Here is an 18,055-nt window from a genome sequence, read left to right on the forward strand (position 1 = left end):
ATTTCAACTTATGAACAAGCGCTCGGGAACCTAACTCATTTCTAAGTAGGGGAGCATCTGTATTGACAAAAGAACTACATATCCCAGCAGTCACTGCACACCGGAAATAGCGTCTAGGGCTCCTTCGTTATTGACACTGCGGCTAAAAATATGATGCGCCGAACACACACACACATACACACACCATGAATTTTTGCACTTTTATGTATTTAAATTCATCTGATTTTAGGCATTGCCAATGATAGACATCAATTCATTTAAACTGGGAAGAAAGGCTGTGAACGATCGCTGACTTCCCAACCAGTCAAAATGGATTGGAGATCAATGTCATAAATTGTAGCCAATAGTGCCCTATAAAGGCTAGAGCAAACATTTGCACGCCATGTTCATTCAACTATATTAAAGCAACAAAAGGGTATACTGGAAGGCCAAAAATACAGATGTGGTTTTATTTGTGGCATGCGTGATGATTAAGCAGTTTCAGTCGCTACAACCTTACTGCTTCAGTTTGCTTTCGATGAAGTCCTGAATTTTGTTCACTTTCTCCTCCTGCTGATCAAGGAGGTTCATGATGACACCCATAGGAGTCTTCTTCATCCCAACACCTTCCATCTGGTTCTCCATTTTATTTTTGATGTTGCGCAGTCTCAGTGAGGCATGGATCAGGATTACTATAAAGCAATAATGGGAAATAATATTATTTTTAACCTAAAAAAAACAAAGGTAATTTCATTTCCTAGACCACTGGTGTCAAATATGCAGGCCGACCTTGTTGTTTCATGTGGTCCGCAAAAGTATTGTCTCAAGTTTAATAACTGAAATGTCTGTTGAAAGCAACTAGAATGTTGTTTGTATTGGGTTAGGGTTATTCAGGTTATTAAACAGCTCAATTGGACAGTTTTTTTTTCTGGGTATGAAAGAAATTCATGTTACAAAACATGAAATCTCAAAAATCCTAACATTTCCCAAAACATAAACTTCCTACATCTCCATGTTGATGATGGAAGCCCGCCCGAAGATCGCAAACTACGGCCCGCGGGCCACATAAGGCCCACGAGGCTATTTAATCCGGCTCGCCGACATTGTCCAAATATTTTTTTTTTCCCAAGATGGCGCCGTCACGCGGAAGCCAGTGGCAATAACTCTGTCCACTCTTATTTGTTTTTTTTTGTGTTTTATAGCCCCTCTATCTTTTTTAAATTACATTTTAATATTTTTTGATACATTCATTTTTACTTTATACTTTTTACTTTAATAATGAGTGAGGCGTATGTTAATGCTTTAGTCCTTTTTTTCTGTTTATGTGTCATATGTACTGTTAACGGATGCATTTTTTTGTATGTATCACATCTTGTGCTGACCCGGACCATCTGTCAACTTTTTAAAGTCAATGTGGCCCCCGGGCTGAAAAGTTTGCCCAGCCCTGCTCTAGGCGGACGCAATAGCCGAGCCGAGTAGTGCCCACAAGGTGCAACAGGGGAGAATGGCACGAGAGTCGGGTGATGTGGTAGAGTACCCAAAATTTTTCTGCCAAAAAATGTCAAAGTGTGACACCTCGCAGCGGGACAACATGTCCACTGATCGGGGTTTGGGTGCAACCGACCGACTAGTGCTTATACAGGGCACCTTTTCGTTCGAGGTACTTCATGCGGTGGGCGGAGTCGCCGAGTGTGCTTTGGACGCTTGTTCGTCACGGAGTTCTAACAGGCCCCAAGAAGTTATTCCCTGTACGAGTGAAAGAAGCGGATTCTCTTACATATGTATTCAAGAGCTGTGCTATCAGTGCTCCTGGCCCTTCCACAACAGGGGATTTTTAAATTTATTTTCATTTTCTGAACCGCTTTACTCTCACTAGAGTCGCTGGGTGGTGCTCCCCCAGCTACCTTTGGGTCAGAGGCGGGGGACACCCTGAATTGGTGGACCCCCACTGTGAGGCCGACATGCTAACCACTCATTCACCAGGCCGCCCCCAATAGAAATTGTCTTATTCAATTCCATGCCTAAATGAATAATTGTCTTCTTTTTTTTGTCTCTCATTTATATATAAAATTGGAGTACAGTAATCCCTCGGTTCTCACAGCTTCACTACATTGTGTTTTTTTCTGGGGATTTTTTTTCAAAATTAAATGTGTTTTTGTAAATTCATAAAACTGTTAAAATCCATGCTGAAAATTGCAAGCGGAAGCCACTCCCCTGTCCTCCCCTTCCTACTGAAACTCAGCACTAAGTAAAGAAAAACATACTTAATTGTATTTTTTAAATAGGGGTGAACCTAATTAATGTTTTTTTTTGTGTACCTCGGCCATGTCTGGTCTACATTAACCGTGATAATCAAGAGATTACTGTACATACTTTTATAATTTTAAAGGGTTTAGGTTGTAGTATTGGGCATTTCAATGTAAAATTGACTACTAATGAAAAATTTAAGTCACAAAACCACAGTGGGAAAATTGTTATTTCATAAGTACAGATACCACTGTACTTTTTTTAAATTTTGTTTTTAATTACAAATTTAAAAAAAGTTTAAAATTTTCAAAGAAAAAACACTAAATAAAATAGCTAATACCACTGTTCTCTTTTTATACTAAATAAAAAAAACATCTTTGTAATAAGGCGGCCTGATGGTGCAAGTGGTTAGCGAGTCAGCCTCGCAGCTTTGGGGTCCTGGTTTCAAATCCTGGTCATGTCTACCTTTGTGGAGTTTGCATGTTCTTCCCAGGCCTGCGTGGGTACTCGGGTTTCCTCCCACATTCCAAAACATGGATGGTAGACTGGTGGACACTCTTAATTGCCCCTAGGTATGGGTGTGCATGGGTTGTCCGTCTCTTTGTGTCATGCGATCGGCTGGCCACCAATTCAGGGTGTCCCCCGCATCTGGCCCCTAGTCAGATGGGATGGGAACCAGCACCCCCCACGACTCTAATGAGGATAAATCGGTTCAGATTCGGTTCACATTTCCTCTAAAAAGTATTAAGAGGATTTAAACCATTTTTTAAATCTCCCAAGAAATGAATCTACCGCCAAAATAATTGTCATTTAATAATCAATTGTGCCAGCCCTAGTTGGCAGAAAGAAAGACTACAATGTGGTCGAGGACAAAGATGACTTTGACAGCCCTGCTTGACATCATCAGATATTTTTTTGGTAATTAAAAAGTGACACATGGGAAGTAATGCATGTGCATTAAATTATGGCCATTTCCAGGATTCCGTGGGTTTGGAATTTAAGACAACGCGCAGCGGGGTTCGGAAGTGGGCTTCATTCTGTTGATTTGATCCTGGCATAACTTTATGTCTGATTTTAGTGCCCAAAATTGGTATATTGAGGCAGGGGTACAATGACCCCCACCCGTGTGGTGCCGTAGGTTGGCTGGGATTGGCTCCACCACCCACAGCCTTTGGGAGGATAAGCGGTTACGTAACATGAAAGAACGAAAAATATGGTAAGCCCCTTTAAAGTGGCTAAATTAGAACATTTGAGGAAAAGGAACTAGAGAAGAAAATATGCATTATTTGCGCAGCAAATACTACACCCAAAAAAAATTAAGTTAACGCAAGAGTGAAAATGTCAACATAAAGACTTACACAGTAGAGGGAAGGTGATGCCAAAGATGAAGACCATGACGCCGCCAAACAGTGAAAGCAATAAGTAACTAGTGATTATGACGCCAATGACAAACAGAGTTGGGTTCTTCCTCTTGAAATTTTTCATGGCGACTTGATTCTCCCCGGCCCAAACGGAACCCATGAATACCAAAGTCACGACCGTTCCTCCCAAAAACATTCCAATTGGGTTCAGGAATCTGCAAAATGAAGAAATGGTGTCTTAGGCACAAGGGTCAGTGTTTGTTGAGAAGAATAGCAGCAACAGTGGCCAGCCTAGTAATATGGAATCTTATTATCAAAAACAATCAGAAAATTTCCAAAGCCTGGTGTTAGAGAAGTCGACACGTGGCCCACCATGTTTGGGGAAAAAAAATAGGAGCAAAAAAAGAAAAATATTAAGTTGATAGAAATGTGAAATTATGACTGTTGTGTTATCACATGCTATCTATTAGATCACTTGAATGCAGGCTTGCAAAAAGGTACAGGTTTGAAACAGTTTTAACAAAACTACTACTACACTGGTCCCAATGGTTATGAAAGTTTCAGGTAATGAAAAGCTTTGATGGTAAACCTTGTGTTCTAAAATACTGAAAAAAAAAATCAAATTTCCAAAACATCAAGTGAAATTAAAGATCCCCGAAACTTAAATGCAGTGATCCTTCACCACTCAGCAACTTCTAAATTCTTGGCTTTAGTATATCTCACTTATTTATCTTAAGTATTGTTTTTATTTTTATAAAAATGTCAAACGTCACAGTGAAAAACAAGCGTTGAATTGAGTGGCACTCAGCACTGAAGAAAAAGCAATATTTCACCGTAGAAAAATGACTCGCCAAATATTATATTAAGTATTGAGATGCACGTGTTCCCATTTCCTATTTAATTGGAGTGAATTTTGCATCGCACACATCACCTGTGGAGAAAGACTACTTTTTGAGTCGCCGTGAAAAATGCCTCTTAAATATTGACGTTCTTTGATATGCTAAGGGCGTAGCACACCATTGCGGCAATGATGAATCTACAACGTGGGGTTCTCTTGTATTTGCTTGAAAATAAGCCGCACCCTTAAAATTCCCTCTAAATTGTTGAATTTTACAATTCCCCACCTGATTCCCAATTCACCTTGATATTCGTAGTTTTAATAGGGGGTATAAATTTACTTCAATGGGAAAATCTTAAGAAAAATTATCACACGTGGTATTTCCGAGATACCGTGTGAATCAAACGCACGTTATTAGGGTCAATATCATGAGGTAGTTAACATGCCTGTCTTTGTAAATGCAAAATATCAAATTTATCGATTTGGAAAAAAAAAGAAACGAGTCTATCTTGATGAGAACCTGATGCTTTCTAATTACAGGAATGACAAATTTCTTGCCAGACGTTTAAGATTTGGTGGTTGTCGTAATGCTTCTAATGTCAAAATATCTCAGAGCAGCAGAGAGGCGCTATGTTGAGGATGTGTTTCCAGGAATGATAGAAGAAAATGGCTATGTCCCGGAGCAAGTGGATGAAACTGGACTCTACTGGAAGAGGATGCCGTCCCTAACCTTTCTCTTCAAGGATGAACTCCAGAAGACAGGTTTCAAAGCCGACGAGGATCGAGTGACTCTGCTCTTGTGTGGCAATGCAGCAGGATTCATGCTGAGGCCTGGCCTGGTCTACAGGTCACTGAATCCTCGCGTGTTGAAAAACAAGAACAGGGCCTTGCTGCCAGTCTACTGGATGTCCAACAAAAAAACATGGATCACCAAAGCCCTTACACTTGACTGGTTCTTCAACTCCTTCGTTCCACAGATAAAACTTTACCTGGCCGAAAAGGGACTGCCCTTCAAAGTGGTTCTACTCATGGACTGTGCAGGAGGACATGCAGCTAATTTGCACCATGAGGGGGTGCAGGTGGAGTTCCTTCCCCCCAACACCACTTCCCTCATCCACCCCATGGATCAGGGGGTTATCAGGGCCTTCAAAGCCCTCTACACCAAGGCGACAATGGAGGGTCTCATCTCCTCCATTGAAGAGCCCGACGAGACCTTAAGCATGAAGTCCTGGAAGGACTACAACATAGCCACGTGTCTAACCAACACTCAGAATGCCCTAAAGGGCATGAAAGAACAGACACTCATCTCCAGCTGAAGGAAATTGTGGCCACAGAAAATCACTGAGGACTATAAGGGCTTCAACGAAATTCAGCACTCAGCCGTTGATAATGCTGTCAGGCTGGCTCGGTTGGTGCAGACCGAAGGCTTCTCAGACATGACAGCTGATGAGATTACAAATCTCATCGACTGTCACTCAGACCCACTGACAAAGGAGGACCTACAGGAGATGACCAAGTCGGCGAGTGAGGAGGAAGAGGAGCCTGCTGCCGACGTCGAGGGTGACGAAGCTGACGAAGGTGGCCTTACTTTACATAATTTGCAGGACCTCTTTAATACTGCCAAAGACCTCCAAAGAAAGGCCAAAGAAATGGACGATAACATGGTGAGGGCAGTCGAGTTCAGCAATCGCATCGATGAGGTCATGGCTGTTTACAGGCGCATCCTCACCGACCAAAAAAAAAACAACACGTTCCCAACTCCCCATAACAATGTTTTTTACGCGCTGCCAAAGAACTGCAGAAGATCCATCCGGACTCTTATGATGTTTTTGAATTTCTGCTAAGATGTTTTTGAATTTCTGGAGTTTTCTGAATAAAAGTTTACATTTATTTTATTTGCAGTGATTTTTTTGTATGCACCAACATAACACCTGCATTCTAATGTGGAATAAAACACCCAAATGAACAGTATATTAGCCTGGTGGTGGTTTTGTGCACGTGTTATACGTTTCTATAAGCGTTTTTGATGGCGCCCACCTACTTCGCGGAAACGCACTTATTGCGGGGGGTCCCGGTCCCCATTAACCGCGATAAGCGAGGGATTACTGTATTTATATCAAGCATAGAGGAACTACATACACTGAATACAGTACATTTTTTTATTATAGATTATATATACATATTAATTCATTAGTCTTCATATGCATCTAACTGTGATATTTAATAAATATATTTCTTGTTATTGTACTATTTTGTATGGGCGCAAAAAACGTAGAATGGTAGGTAGTAATAACTCGTGTGATCCTACTTTGCGGGTTTTCGATTATCGCGGCCATGCTTGGTCCGCATTTTCCACAACATTCGAGGAATTACTGTACCCTTCCTATATTCTGTATTTTTTTGTCGTGGTAGTGTTGCTTTCCCATCTCCCAACACCTCACTGGTCTCCCATTGGCTGCAAGGTAGCTTTGTCAACATAATGGTAAGCATGCTGCAGACAGACATTAAAGAGCCGACCGAGTGGCCTACTGGCCACCATGTGCAACAGGAGAGTACTGCACCAGCCCGAATTGAAAAAGGGCCGGTCAAGGCGGATGCGCAAGCCGTCCTGGTTGGGGTAGCAGCCACACGCAGAGTATTAGCCCCGCCCTTTCCAGACAATTTTTCCTTTTTTTTCTCGGGATTATGACAAAGCACCTGTGCTATGTTCCTGATCCATCTGCCTTCAACCGTTGTTCATCACAGTTGTTTTTAGTGTTTTTCTGAGTGTGTGTAACGTAATTTTAAGATGTTATGTTGTGTGTTTATGTGCATGTGTACATGTTTACTCTGCCATCACTCCCAAATACACCATTTGAAAATGTCTTTGCATTTCTTATTCATTTTAATATGTTAATAAACTAATTCCTTTGTTCTGTTTGTGCATACTTATGCATACATATTTCATACTAAATTTATATAGTTTTATAATTTTTAAAGGGAAGCCATAAAATTGTGTAGGGGTAGGGTCGGTCATTGAGGTCTCCACCATTCACTAATGCGGGGGTGGCCGACTCAGGTCTTCGAGAGCCGCAAAGTCCGGCTTGCCGAATCGTTCCGTTCCGAGGTAGAAATTTGTTTTCCATTTCTCCTTCGTCAACCACACCTGAAACAAATGATCAACTCATCAGCAAGCATTCCCGAAGCTTGATACCGATCCCAATTATTTGAATTGGGGGTGTTGGTGGATGGAGATATGAAAAACAGATCGCTAACAATGTTCATAATAATAATGCATTCGTTGCATAATAAATCAACTTAAGTCCATCTTCCAAACTTCTACCCATGAATTTCCACCTGATCTTCTGGACACAACCATTCTCCTCATCTTCATGTCCACCAGCTCTCTAGATTTTCCTGCCAAAGTTCCAACATTCAATGTTCTTAATCTCTGTTAAAACTTTCGCTGTTGATGGATCTGTTTTCCTCCTCTTCTAGGTCTTCAGCCCAAGGTAGCCCAATTTCCAGCAGGACCATGTGCACATACCGCTGGTGGTAGTTGTTAACCCTCGCCTCAACTGATCTGGTATGGATACCTTGCTTAAATACATTTGCACAATTATTGAAATGCAAGACGGGTTGGTTCAAATATAAACCACAAGATGTCGCTTTCAAACATAACCCATGGTTTGACTATATGTATATAGCAATGGTGTGCCGTCAGGGCCTTCAAGACCTTTTCTGCTGGCCTGAGAAATATCTGAATCACAGACTGATGTTAATTATATTTTGTCCATGAATACTTATTAAAGGATTTCAAATTGTCTGATAACTTCCTTGCATTTCTATTCCCTCTTGTTGCTCATATTGAAACATTTAACTAATCAAATTTCAGCCATTATTTGTTGCTAAGGTCAGAAATTTGCCTCAATACCATTTTCAAGAGACTTTTCAAGAAAAAAAGCTGGACATCATTAAGGTCAGACAACTCCAAAGCAAGCATGTCTGTCAAAACCGGGAACGAACATTTTCAGCACTAAATTGAAAAAAAAAAAACCTTTGCCAGAAATACTACAGGATAGGCTCGACTTTCAGCATTAGCTTCGATGGCGATAGAAAACAAGGAGGAAAGAAAGGAGGACGGATATTGTGCACGGGTAAAAATGATTTTTGGTGAGTAAAATATTGCTATATTCCTAAATAATATTTCCATTGTATGGGGTTATTGTTGATGATGTTTTTATGTGTCGCAAGCTGTAGCTGCAGTAGAGGTTGTACAGCCATGAAATAGTTTTTGAGGGTTGGATTGATTCTGACAGCTGAAGGCGTCGCTAGAAAATTCACAGACCGCTGCAGGTATATATATAGTACTTTTTAAACATTCTTTTGTAGGAATGTTTTAGCGTGGTGTGTTTAAAAAGCACTGGTGGAAACCATATTTGACATTTTTTCCAAAAGTTATCTATCAACATTTCATCATCAGGGTAGTAAAATTAGGTTTATTAGAATTTGCAATATGAATGTTACCTCGTAAGTACCTAACGACTCATTTGTGATGAAGGAGAAATTAGTTAGATCACTGATCATCTTTCAGAAGCAATCCATATACAGTGGTGCCTCTACTTACAAGCAGCTCCACCGACGAGATGCTCGAGATACGAGGAAAATTTCGGGCAAATGATTAGCTCTAGATACGAGAAACATTTCGAGATGCGAGAAAGCCAGGTGGCCATGACATGAGAGGCTGTTTATCATTCTTTTTTGTGGCATCTCTTTCGTGTAAAACAGATATCTACGAGCACTGAACAATTTATTCACACAAGATTCTCCCACAAATGGACCAGAAAACGCACAACACGCATGCACGGGCAAAAGGAGGGCTTTCTGGGACATTAAGTATACTTGTACACACAAAACCGATAGCCAACAGCACCCTTTCGCAGAATAAAGCTTCATTACCTACAATCAATACGTGGTTAGGCTGAGCTGTTGCATTTCCTGTTTTTCCTTCCTTAGCCTGTTAGCTCCCGCGATCGCTCATTAGAGACCACTTCTCATTGGCAAGTGGTCGTGCGTTATCCTATTGAGAGGACATTTGAGTGCATCATTTTCGGAATATTTTGAAGGGAATACAACAGCAAACAGCCCATCGATAGCGAACGTGACGGTGGAGGTGTGGCAAACAGCTAACCCGGCCAGGAGAAGGTAAAAAAATTAAAACAAAATTAGAATTCAGTTTTGTGTAAAGTTACATTAAACGTATGTACGAGTGTATTGGTATATATTAATCCAAGTTCATTCAAATTTGTTTGTTCGATTTCGAATGCGTTGCTGTGGATAAAGTCCCCCCCCCCCCCTAAGCCGTTTGTTTTAATTAATTTCAATGGGAAACGTTCGTTCAAGTTACGAGAAGATCGACATACAAGCTCAGTCCCGGAACGAATTAAGATCGTATGTAGAGGGACCTCTGTACGTCAGTTTCAATGCATTCCTCCGACCTGTCAGTCAAATAATAATATAATCGCTGGAATAATGGTAAATGGGATGTTTTTTCTCCAAATAAAGTAGTCATATAACTTTAAAGGCAGCTGAAATTGGGCGTGTATATACCATCACTAATATTTAGAAAATAACACATTTGCCACTGTTTAAATGACTAATACGAACCAATTCCATCTCTATCTGGTCATTAAAAATAGTGGTGGGTGGTATGAAATCCATGACAAACACGACGTATTGTCGACGCACACGTCTGGTCTCTCTGGCCAGAGCAAGAATGGTGTCATAAAATCAGCTACTAGGTACTGATTATTAGTATTATGATAAAATTAACCACTAAACCATGCCGGATGTGGGTAAAGGTAAACAAAAAACAGTACATGCTAATGTGTTTTAGCTGGTACTAACCCGACAATGAGAAAGACTACTACAACTACGGTGAAGTAGTTAGTCTGGTAGTACATTAAATTGCTGATAACTCGGTTGTTCCATTTTGCCACATCCCCAAAGTCCGGCTTGCCGAATCGTTCCGTTCCGGCGTAGAAATCATCCCACGGCCTCATAGGTGCGAGCTCCATTTTGGCTGTCAGGGCGTCAACGTGAAGTAGTGAAACGTTCAAAACGCGTAATAGAAACGGCGTTAGCGATGGCGTGAGATTGTCTGCAATTGACTTATTGTTACAAGGAAGCAAACGAACTTAATGCTAACCTCTGGCGATACATTAAGGCTAGTTGCTGTTAACTTGATGGAAATTTAATAGCGGGGGCTTTTGCTGGGTCCTTAAAGGCGAAATTTCCAATGGTCTTTGAAGCGATTTTAAACATCCAGTACAAAACGTATTCACGCCCACTTTTATATGGATTTGTTGTATTACAACGAGATGACAATGAACATAGTACATTAGACATGAATTTCTTTTAAGTCTATAACAAACAAAACAAAAATGCAATTTTCCTGTTTTCGGAAACTGCGTCGATCCGCGCAGCTTTGACGCTCGTCCAAGCCCCGTCACACTCGAGGACATGGGACCGTGAAAGTATGGCGGATGCCGAAGTGCCGTAAGTCTCAATGGATGAAAATGACCTGTAATGCGATTTCCACGCCTCGCCGTTTGAACCAAGGCGACATGACTCAAATATATTCCCGTTTTTTTCTTTCAGGGAGAAGAAAAGACGGCGAATAGAGGACCTCACAGACAAGTTAGTGACGAATGCTAATGAACGGTCCCTTTCTCTGCGGGCAGTGGGGCCCGGAGTCGTGAAAATGCAGATATTTAGTCGCCGTTTTAATATACCTGTTTTAGGAGACCTGCTAACCACATTCAGTCCGGTTCTGATCCTTACGTGTTATATATTTATGAAACTATGCAACAGTAATCATAGCGTTATGCTGAAAAAAAAACTTTTCTGTGAAGCTGAACTCGTTTTAAGACTTAACTCAAATACAAAAGTGGTGGTATTCGATATAGTGAATTTTGAACCACGATGAGTGAACGTGAATGTTTGTCCATCTCGTGGCCTGTGATTGGTTGTCAACCAATTCAGGCTGTCCTCCGCCTAGTGCCTGAAGTCAGATGGTATAGGCCCCAGCACCCCCTGCAAAACTGCAACTGAAACTGTAAGGATAAGCGGTTCAGAAAATGAATCAATGGATGTTTAACTACACACAGGTAGTGATGTTCTCAATGTGCATTAAATGAAGATTAAAATTTCCGAGAAAATGATGGGTATTGTTAGACTATAGTTTTAGCACCTTACTCCAATTCCTTAACTCTGTCTTATCCCGTCTAACAATGGAGCGTGTTCAGCATCGGAGGAGACAAACCAGGGTTGAGCGAGTTAATCCACAGATGATTTATTCCATACAAATTGATCCATACAGAGCTCCGGGTCTCCCTCCCAAAGAATAAGCCCGCTGAGTATCGCTGTCCCAAGGGGAGGATGAGAAAGACATCGTCCAAAACCGCGTTTGCCCAATTATAGTATAACAAAAATGCATATTCATTCGCTGATTGACAATGAGATGCGGACTAGTCCACGACTGCTGCGACGGGGTCTTCTTCGGACTTCACACCCTCCATCCTCGAATCCACACCATCCAGACCTCTGTCTCCGCTGGTCCTTTGAAGTCTCGACCATCCGCCCGGCTCTTTGTTTCATCTGCCCTCTGAAGTCCCTCTCCATCTGTTTTCTTATCAGTGTGACTCCAACCACAGAAGAAGAATCTCAGGCAGGGCCTTTTGTCCATTGTAATTGAGTTAAGAACAAGAGTTTAATCCTGCAGTAGTGATATCAAAATGAAACCGCTACAGTAAAATGAATGGGTAAAATATGTCATATTCTTCAGTATCAATGGGGTCCCGAGCTGCCCAAGGCAAAAGTGCAGTTAAGAATCACAATATATGTATTTAAATTGTATACAGTGGTACCTCGACATACGAGTGCCCCGACATATGAGCAATTTGAGATACGAGTGAAATTTTGAGCAAATATTTATCTTGAGTTAAGACTCAAATTTTGATATACGAGCAGACAGCGGACATAAAAACATCACGGGCACTTTCTCTCCCCCGGGAGGACTGCATTGGCAGTAGCCTTCAATGGTGAGCCATCCTTTACTCGTAGCAGAGGTGTGGAATACCGAAAGATGTCAAATAATTTCACCCTCAGTGTTAGTTTCTAGAATGGTAATAAGCTCCTGATCCAAACGTTACCATACTGCCAGTCGCTCACTCCGAAATGGTAGCACATCCCGCTGCTATGAACGTTCCACATGTTGGTAGAGATCTTCTGACACTGGCTTGGGAGTGCTGAAGTAGCATGAGGAGGCTTGTGACCTTGAATCATCTGCTCCCTGGAGGACCCAGCCGAGGGCTATGTGAACAGCTGCACTTTTGGGGCCAAATATAACTGGCTCCTTTGCAGTGATTAGGTTGGTGCAATCTGACCCGATCAGCCGTCCCTTGCTGCCTGGAATTTGCAGACATAGCATAATCCTTTGGAGTGATTATGTAGACACACTTACCTGGTTTGGCGATGACATGTAGTACTTTGAGATACATCTCTTGGTATTCACTGCAGGCTTTTGGCTTGTGGTTAGTCCGGCCACAATTGTGACACAGTCACAATCCACCTTTCAATCTAATCAGGCATACGCTGGATGATATCTGGATATTGTGAGAGGTACTGCTCGGCGCTCTTACAGAAGAGATAAATCCTCTTTAACTTCTGCTGCTTGGCCTCTGACTCTTTTTCTCTGCAGGCTGGCAGTTTTTGGATTTTGGCTTATCAGAACCATGGTAAACTGGAATGGATGGATTGCGAGTTTTGCAAGGAGCAGCTGTTTTATTTGCTTTAAACTGTGGAGCCCGTTGTGCCATGTTGGCGGACAGCCGTTGAGCCTCAGCCTTGACATTAAGCCAATCAGCGAGGTCTTTTAGGTTGTATGGGTCCAAACTGTGTTTAGTCAAACTTGAGCCTGTAGGTGCTCCACAAAGAGCTCTGGAGTGTTTCAGGAGTTTACTTAGAAGACGATCAGCATGTCCAGTTGACATCTCCATCCCGTGAGGTCCTTCCAGCGACGTCGGCATTCCCACCAGAGGTCAACACGAAGAGTTAAGTACTGGAAGGTTTTGGATTCTCCAGGTTTGATGTCAGGAGAGATTAGGATAGCTGCAATCTCCCTTTAGACGAGTTGATGTGGCTGTCCATAATGACGTTGGAGTGCCTGCATTGCGAACGTATATGGCCATGCATAGTTTCTGCAAGCTTGGGCTATCAGCTTAGTTTCGTCCAGGACCAGGTGCTACATAAGAACGGCGTATTTGTAAGTTACGAGTTGTTATTCATACTGAAGCTATGTTCTGTTGATTAGGCACTCTTTTGAGACAGTGTTGGTGACTGAGGATCCATGTTCTGTGTATCCATGGGACTGTAAAAGGTGAAATAAGTACCAATATTAACGATTTGACTTTAACTTCACGGTGTTCGCTGATAGTGCTGGGAAACCTCATCTACGTTGATACTCCAATCACAGAGTGAGACAAAGGCACACAGATGATTGATCAGCTCGCTTAATATGAATTTCAAGTAATTGACAGAGTATAATATCTTTCTTTACAAAAACATCACAGTCAAATTTAGACGCACATTGAAAAACTGCTGAAGTCGTTAGCAGTACTCCACACAAAACTTCAACTGTAGGAGCCCAATCCATCCGCTTAAGTGTCTAAAAACAGCGAGAAAATCTAAGGACCCTGAGCTGCCTGAACAAAAAGAAACAATATACTGTGCATTTTTAATGAAAACACAACAGGAAAACAGAAAATTTATGCCACATAGATCAGTGGTTCTTAACTTTGTTGGAGCTACCGAAGCTCACCAGTTTTATTTGTGCATTCACCAAACTCCACCAGTTTCATATGCACATTCACGAACCCTACTTTAGCGTAAAATTAAATGTGATTTTTTTTTTTTTCAAATTCAAAATTTATAAATTCCTTGCCACACTCGTTGGCCAAGCAATGTCATGTGATCATCTGCAGCAATGATATTCAAACGGGGCTTGTTGTCGTGAATACACATGGTGAGTCAATGCGTCTTGGCAGAGGTTCCTCCGAACCCCTGTGACCGACTCAATTAAACCCCTAGGCTTTAATTGAACCCAGGTTTAGAACCACTGATATAGATATTAATACATTGCAGCCTTTTCATATGCCTATAGCTGTAATATTTAATGAATACACTTCCTGATAATTGTATTTGTGTAGTTGTATTTCTGTACAGACCTGAAAACATAGTAATGTGGTAGCGTGGTACCTTGAAATATGAGCTTAATGGGTTCCCGGGACTGAGCTCGTATATCGATATACTCGTATCTCAACTCAACATTTCTCATATAACTGAACTAAATGCAAATTAACTCCTTCCCACCCTCTGCAAAAACACCCCAAAAACAGGATATTACAATGGAGAAACATTTTTGTTGGTTGTAATTCACCATCTTCTAACAGAGTAACAAATAACAATAGTGGTACCTCGACATACGATCATAATCCGGTCAGAGACTGAGATCGTATGTTGAGCATTTCGTTACTCGAGCATTTCGTAACTCGAGCGAACGTTTCTCCTTGAAATTAACTGAAAACATCAATTTGTCCCAACCCTCTGAAAAAACACCAAAAACAGGAAAAAATGTTGTATTTCATCTAATTCGCCATATTTTGACAAAGTAATAAATAACGAGTGGTTTGTTATTAGTAAAATTAGACGCATTTCGCAGAGGGTAGATACTGCGACAGAGGGACGCGGAGAGGCGGGGGTTTCGGGGGACTTTATCCACGGCACTCGTAAACAAACAAACACATTTAAATTAACTTAAATAAATATATGCAGACACTCAACGTTTAATGTAACTTCACACAAAACTGAATTCTAATTTAGTTTTAATCTTTTTTACCTTAGTTCTACGGATTGACCCCACCCAGACGTTGGGGCCTTCAAAACGAACGCATCAAGAAACCCAACATTCCCCCGTTTTTATAATATGTATGTTATTAATCATTTCTTAGTAATCACGAATGGAAATGTCGGTGACTGCGATTTTATCCGCCTACTCCTTACTCCCATGGATGGTCTGAAAGAGAAAAAACATAATCATATTCGTCCAATTGGCCCTCGGATTTACCGTACTCCTGGACCTCACTGCTTTCCCCAAACCGTCCCATAAGATACAACTCCTGTACTTTAGAATTTGTAGGGGCAATTTCAGTAGTTATAAGTCGGCTTAGCAAGTAGCGCAAACAGGGGATACTACATCACCCACACAATGTTAGGATAGCGGTAATTGTGGCTATAGTCACCACGAAGGATGTAGCCAAATCTTTAGATTTTCCAAAGGTCTTATCCCACCAATCTGACAATGCGGACGTATCTACTCCAGAGTGCTCTTGCATATTGCGGTTCAGTGTTTGCAGGCCAGTAATGGCCCTGGTGAGAGATCCACTGGGTGACGTGTTGTTCGGTATGAAGGTGCAACATTGTTTTCCAAACATTGCACACACGCCCCCTGTTTCAAGGATCATATCCACCGCTATGCGATCCCGGAACCCCATCAGACTGGTAGCTGCCAGTTGTTCCTTCATGGCCACAAATCCCTGTTTAATATAATTTCCAAGTTTTGGACATTGTAATGTAAGTAATTTATTCTATCCACATTTTTGTTTGGGGTGATTAGAAGGAAGATAGACTCCCAACCTGCTGCGATCTGATTAGCCAGCTTATACTCATCTCGTACGCCCCGGGGGATGCCAATCGCATCAATGTATGTTGGATCTCCTTCCCTCCATGCCTCTCGACGATGTCGGGAGGGTCGACCCTTCACCTCCAAATTCTGAGCCGCCAATTGTATCTCCTCCACTGTGGATGGAAAAACAGACACCGGTAAGAGCAGTGAGACCAAAGTACCTAGTCCTGCCGCGTTTCGGCAGGAGTCGTATAATTTATCTACCACCCCGCCACCATAGGCCAGAACGTGGTATTAGGGGTGTAGTTTGTTTTAGAACGCCGGTACACCACGTCTCATTTATCGCCCCCAGCTTCAGACCATGCCCTGTAAGGTTTAAGCAGGTAAAATGAGTAAACAGTGGAAAAATTGACTTCCTATTTACTGCGTAACAGGATAAACACTTTCAATTTTTTTTTTCTGTACAAGTAGGACACGTTTTTTCATTTGTAAGAACACTTTTCCCCAAAAGAATGGTGATTAAGGGAGTTGTTAGATCCCATCGTATTTTCCCTTGTCTGGTAGGTTATCCTAATCCTTTGTAAGATGGTTTAGTCTCAATTGAAACCACATGGAGACGTCAAACCCAATATAAAAGAGTTCCCTATAGTTTTATGGTATTGCTTGCTGAGCAATAATCTTTTCAATTAATATTGGTGTTTCCCGTATTTTATTAAGTCAGAAAGTTTATCTTACCCGTCCCCTCAATGTTTCAATTGAGACCACCCTTTTACCAAAGTAGCTCCACCTAGTGCTTGTCTTCTTTACACTCCATTAACAGCGCCCAATTATCCCCCGTTTGGGAAATCCCTGTTTCAGAAATAAATTTCACAGGTTAATATGTCAGTCCAAGCTTTCCAATCTTGACCAATTTCTGCAACAAGGCTTTTCCCAATCTTCAATTTTTTGCTGTTAATGTATCACACATATTTCCCACCATAGATTGACCCCTCGTATGGCAACCGGGACGTCGCCGAGTCCAAATATATATATTTTCAATCTGGAAATTTGATTTATTAGGTAATGTTAATTAAATGTAAATGTGTATGTTTCTCGGTTTACCCTCCCTTAAGAAGGTGTATCCTCAATTGAAACGCCTCCGCCTTTTTCTCCAACTGGAGAAAACAACCCTACTGTGGAAAGGAATAGAATCACAATCATCATTAATCTCATTGCCCCAAAAGCAATAATTGTTTTCAACATGACTTTTTGTCTTTGTTTAGGCATTTTTCCTCTTGAAACGTTTCAATTTAGACAACCTTCTTACTGTGGGAAAGGTGCATCCGTGTCCCCTTTCAGTAACAAGGACCCTCCCACTTTGCGTTGCTCCGATGATTCTTCTTTTATGCTGCGTATCAGCATCCAGTCTTCAAGAATCACCGTCACTTCGTCCGTTTCCTGTTGAGAAACAAAATCTCCCTCTGATAGTCTAAATTTGGTGTGTATGTTTTTTTTTTTTTCTGATAGATTTGCCTCATCATCCAATTGTCATTGTGTAGTGAATAATAACAATTTGTAAGGTCCACCAAACAGGACTTCATATAAGGTCCGCCAATTGTGGATGGTAGACAACTATTATATTAACAAAATGGGAGCCATTATCACTATAAATAGTTTCTGGAATTCCATATCGTGGAATGATATCTATATGATCTAATAAAATAAGATCTATACGTATTTTTTGAGATGGATATGTGGGTATGCATATAGATTTGAACCATAAGCCTTGTAGTGTCGTTGTAGCAAGGCCACCTCCCCCTTGTCGAGACATAGGACTTCCCTTGACTCAAGCCCAAATTATTTTCTTTATTGATCTTTTATTGATAGATTATGTCTCGGTGGTCTGCCAATCAAAAAACACAAAAAGAC

At 41.3% G+C, this 18,055-nt stretch overlaps 2 protein-coding genes across 6 annotated transcripts in view; one reads left to right on the forward strand and one right to left on the reverse strand.

Annotated features, from left to right (window-relative positions):
- Positions 1-435: 435 nt before the first annotated feature.
- LOC144194893 (PRA1 family protein 3-like) lies at positions 436-10,913 on the reverse strand. Of its 2 annotated transcripts, none has more exons than XM_077714195.1 (3): positions 10,366-10,913; positions 3,585-3,802; positions 436-671 (listed from the first exon to the last, which is right to left on the reverse strand). In XM_077714195.1, the coding sequence occupies exons 1-3, from the start codon at positions 10,479-10,481 to the stop codon at positions 496-498; spliced, it is 510 nt and encodes a 169-aa protein (XP_077570321.1). In that variant the 5' UTR covers positions 10,482-10,913; the 3' UTR covers positions 436-495. The 2 variants fall into 2 exon arrangements, with proteins under 2 accessions (XP_077570321.1, XP_077570320.1); XM_077714194.1 differs by having other exon boundaries at positions 10,312-10,886.
- uba3 (ubiquitin-like modifier activating enzyme 3) overlaps positions 10,159-18,055 on the forward strand; it is a 31,975-nt gene continuing 24,078 nt past the window's right edge. Inside the window, exons 1-3 of one of the 4 annotated variants that reach the window (XM_077714192.1) lie at positions 10,159-10,205; positions 10,890-10,962; positions 11,065-11,103. In XM_077714192.1, the coding sequence (XP_077570318.1) occupies positions 10,943-10,962; positions 11,065-11,103 (59 nt within the window). In that variant the 5' untranslated portion in view covers positions 10,159-10,205; positions 10,890-10,942. Of the gene's footprint in view, positions 10,206-10,231; positions 10,266-10,383; positions 10,469-10,887; positions 10,990-11,064; positions 11,104-18,055 lie in introns of those variants that run through there. The other 3 variants (XM_077714189.1, XM_077714191.1, XM_077714193.1) reach the window with 3 other exon arrangements.

Source organism: Stigmatopora nigra, chromosome 1 (assembly GCF_051989575.1).
Source record: "Stigmatopora nigra isolate UIUO_SnigA chromosome 1, RoL_Snig_1.1, whole genome shotgun sequence".
NCBI classification, from domain to species: Eukaryota; Metazoa; Chordata; class Actinopteri; order Syngnathiformes; family Syngnathidae; genus Stigmatopora; species Stigmatopora nigra.

What these genes read in the sequence shown, in the direction of transcription:
- LOC144194893 (XM_077714194.1), bottom strand. Translation starts at nt 10,481, where the DNA reads ATGGAGCTCGCACCTATGAGGCCGTGGGATGATTTCTACGCCGGAACG. An exon ending in GTAGTCTTTCTCATTGTCGG is followed by an intron (nt 3,803 to 10,311) that starts GTTAGTACCAGC and finishes TTCATTTTGCAG; the next exon opens with ATTCCTGAACCCAATTGGAA. An exon ending in CATCACCTTCCCTCTACTGT is followed by an intron (nt 672 to 3,584) that starts GTAAGTCTTTAT and finishes ATTGCTTTATAG; the next exon opens with TAATCCTGATCCATGCCTCA.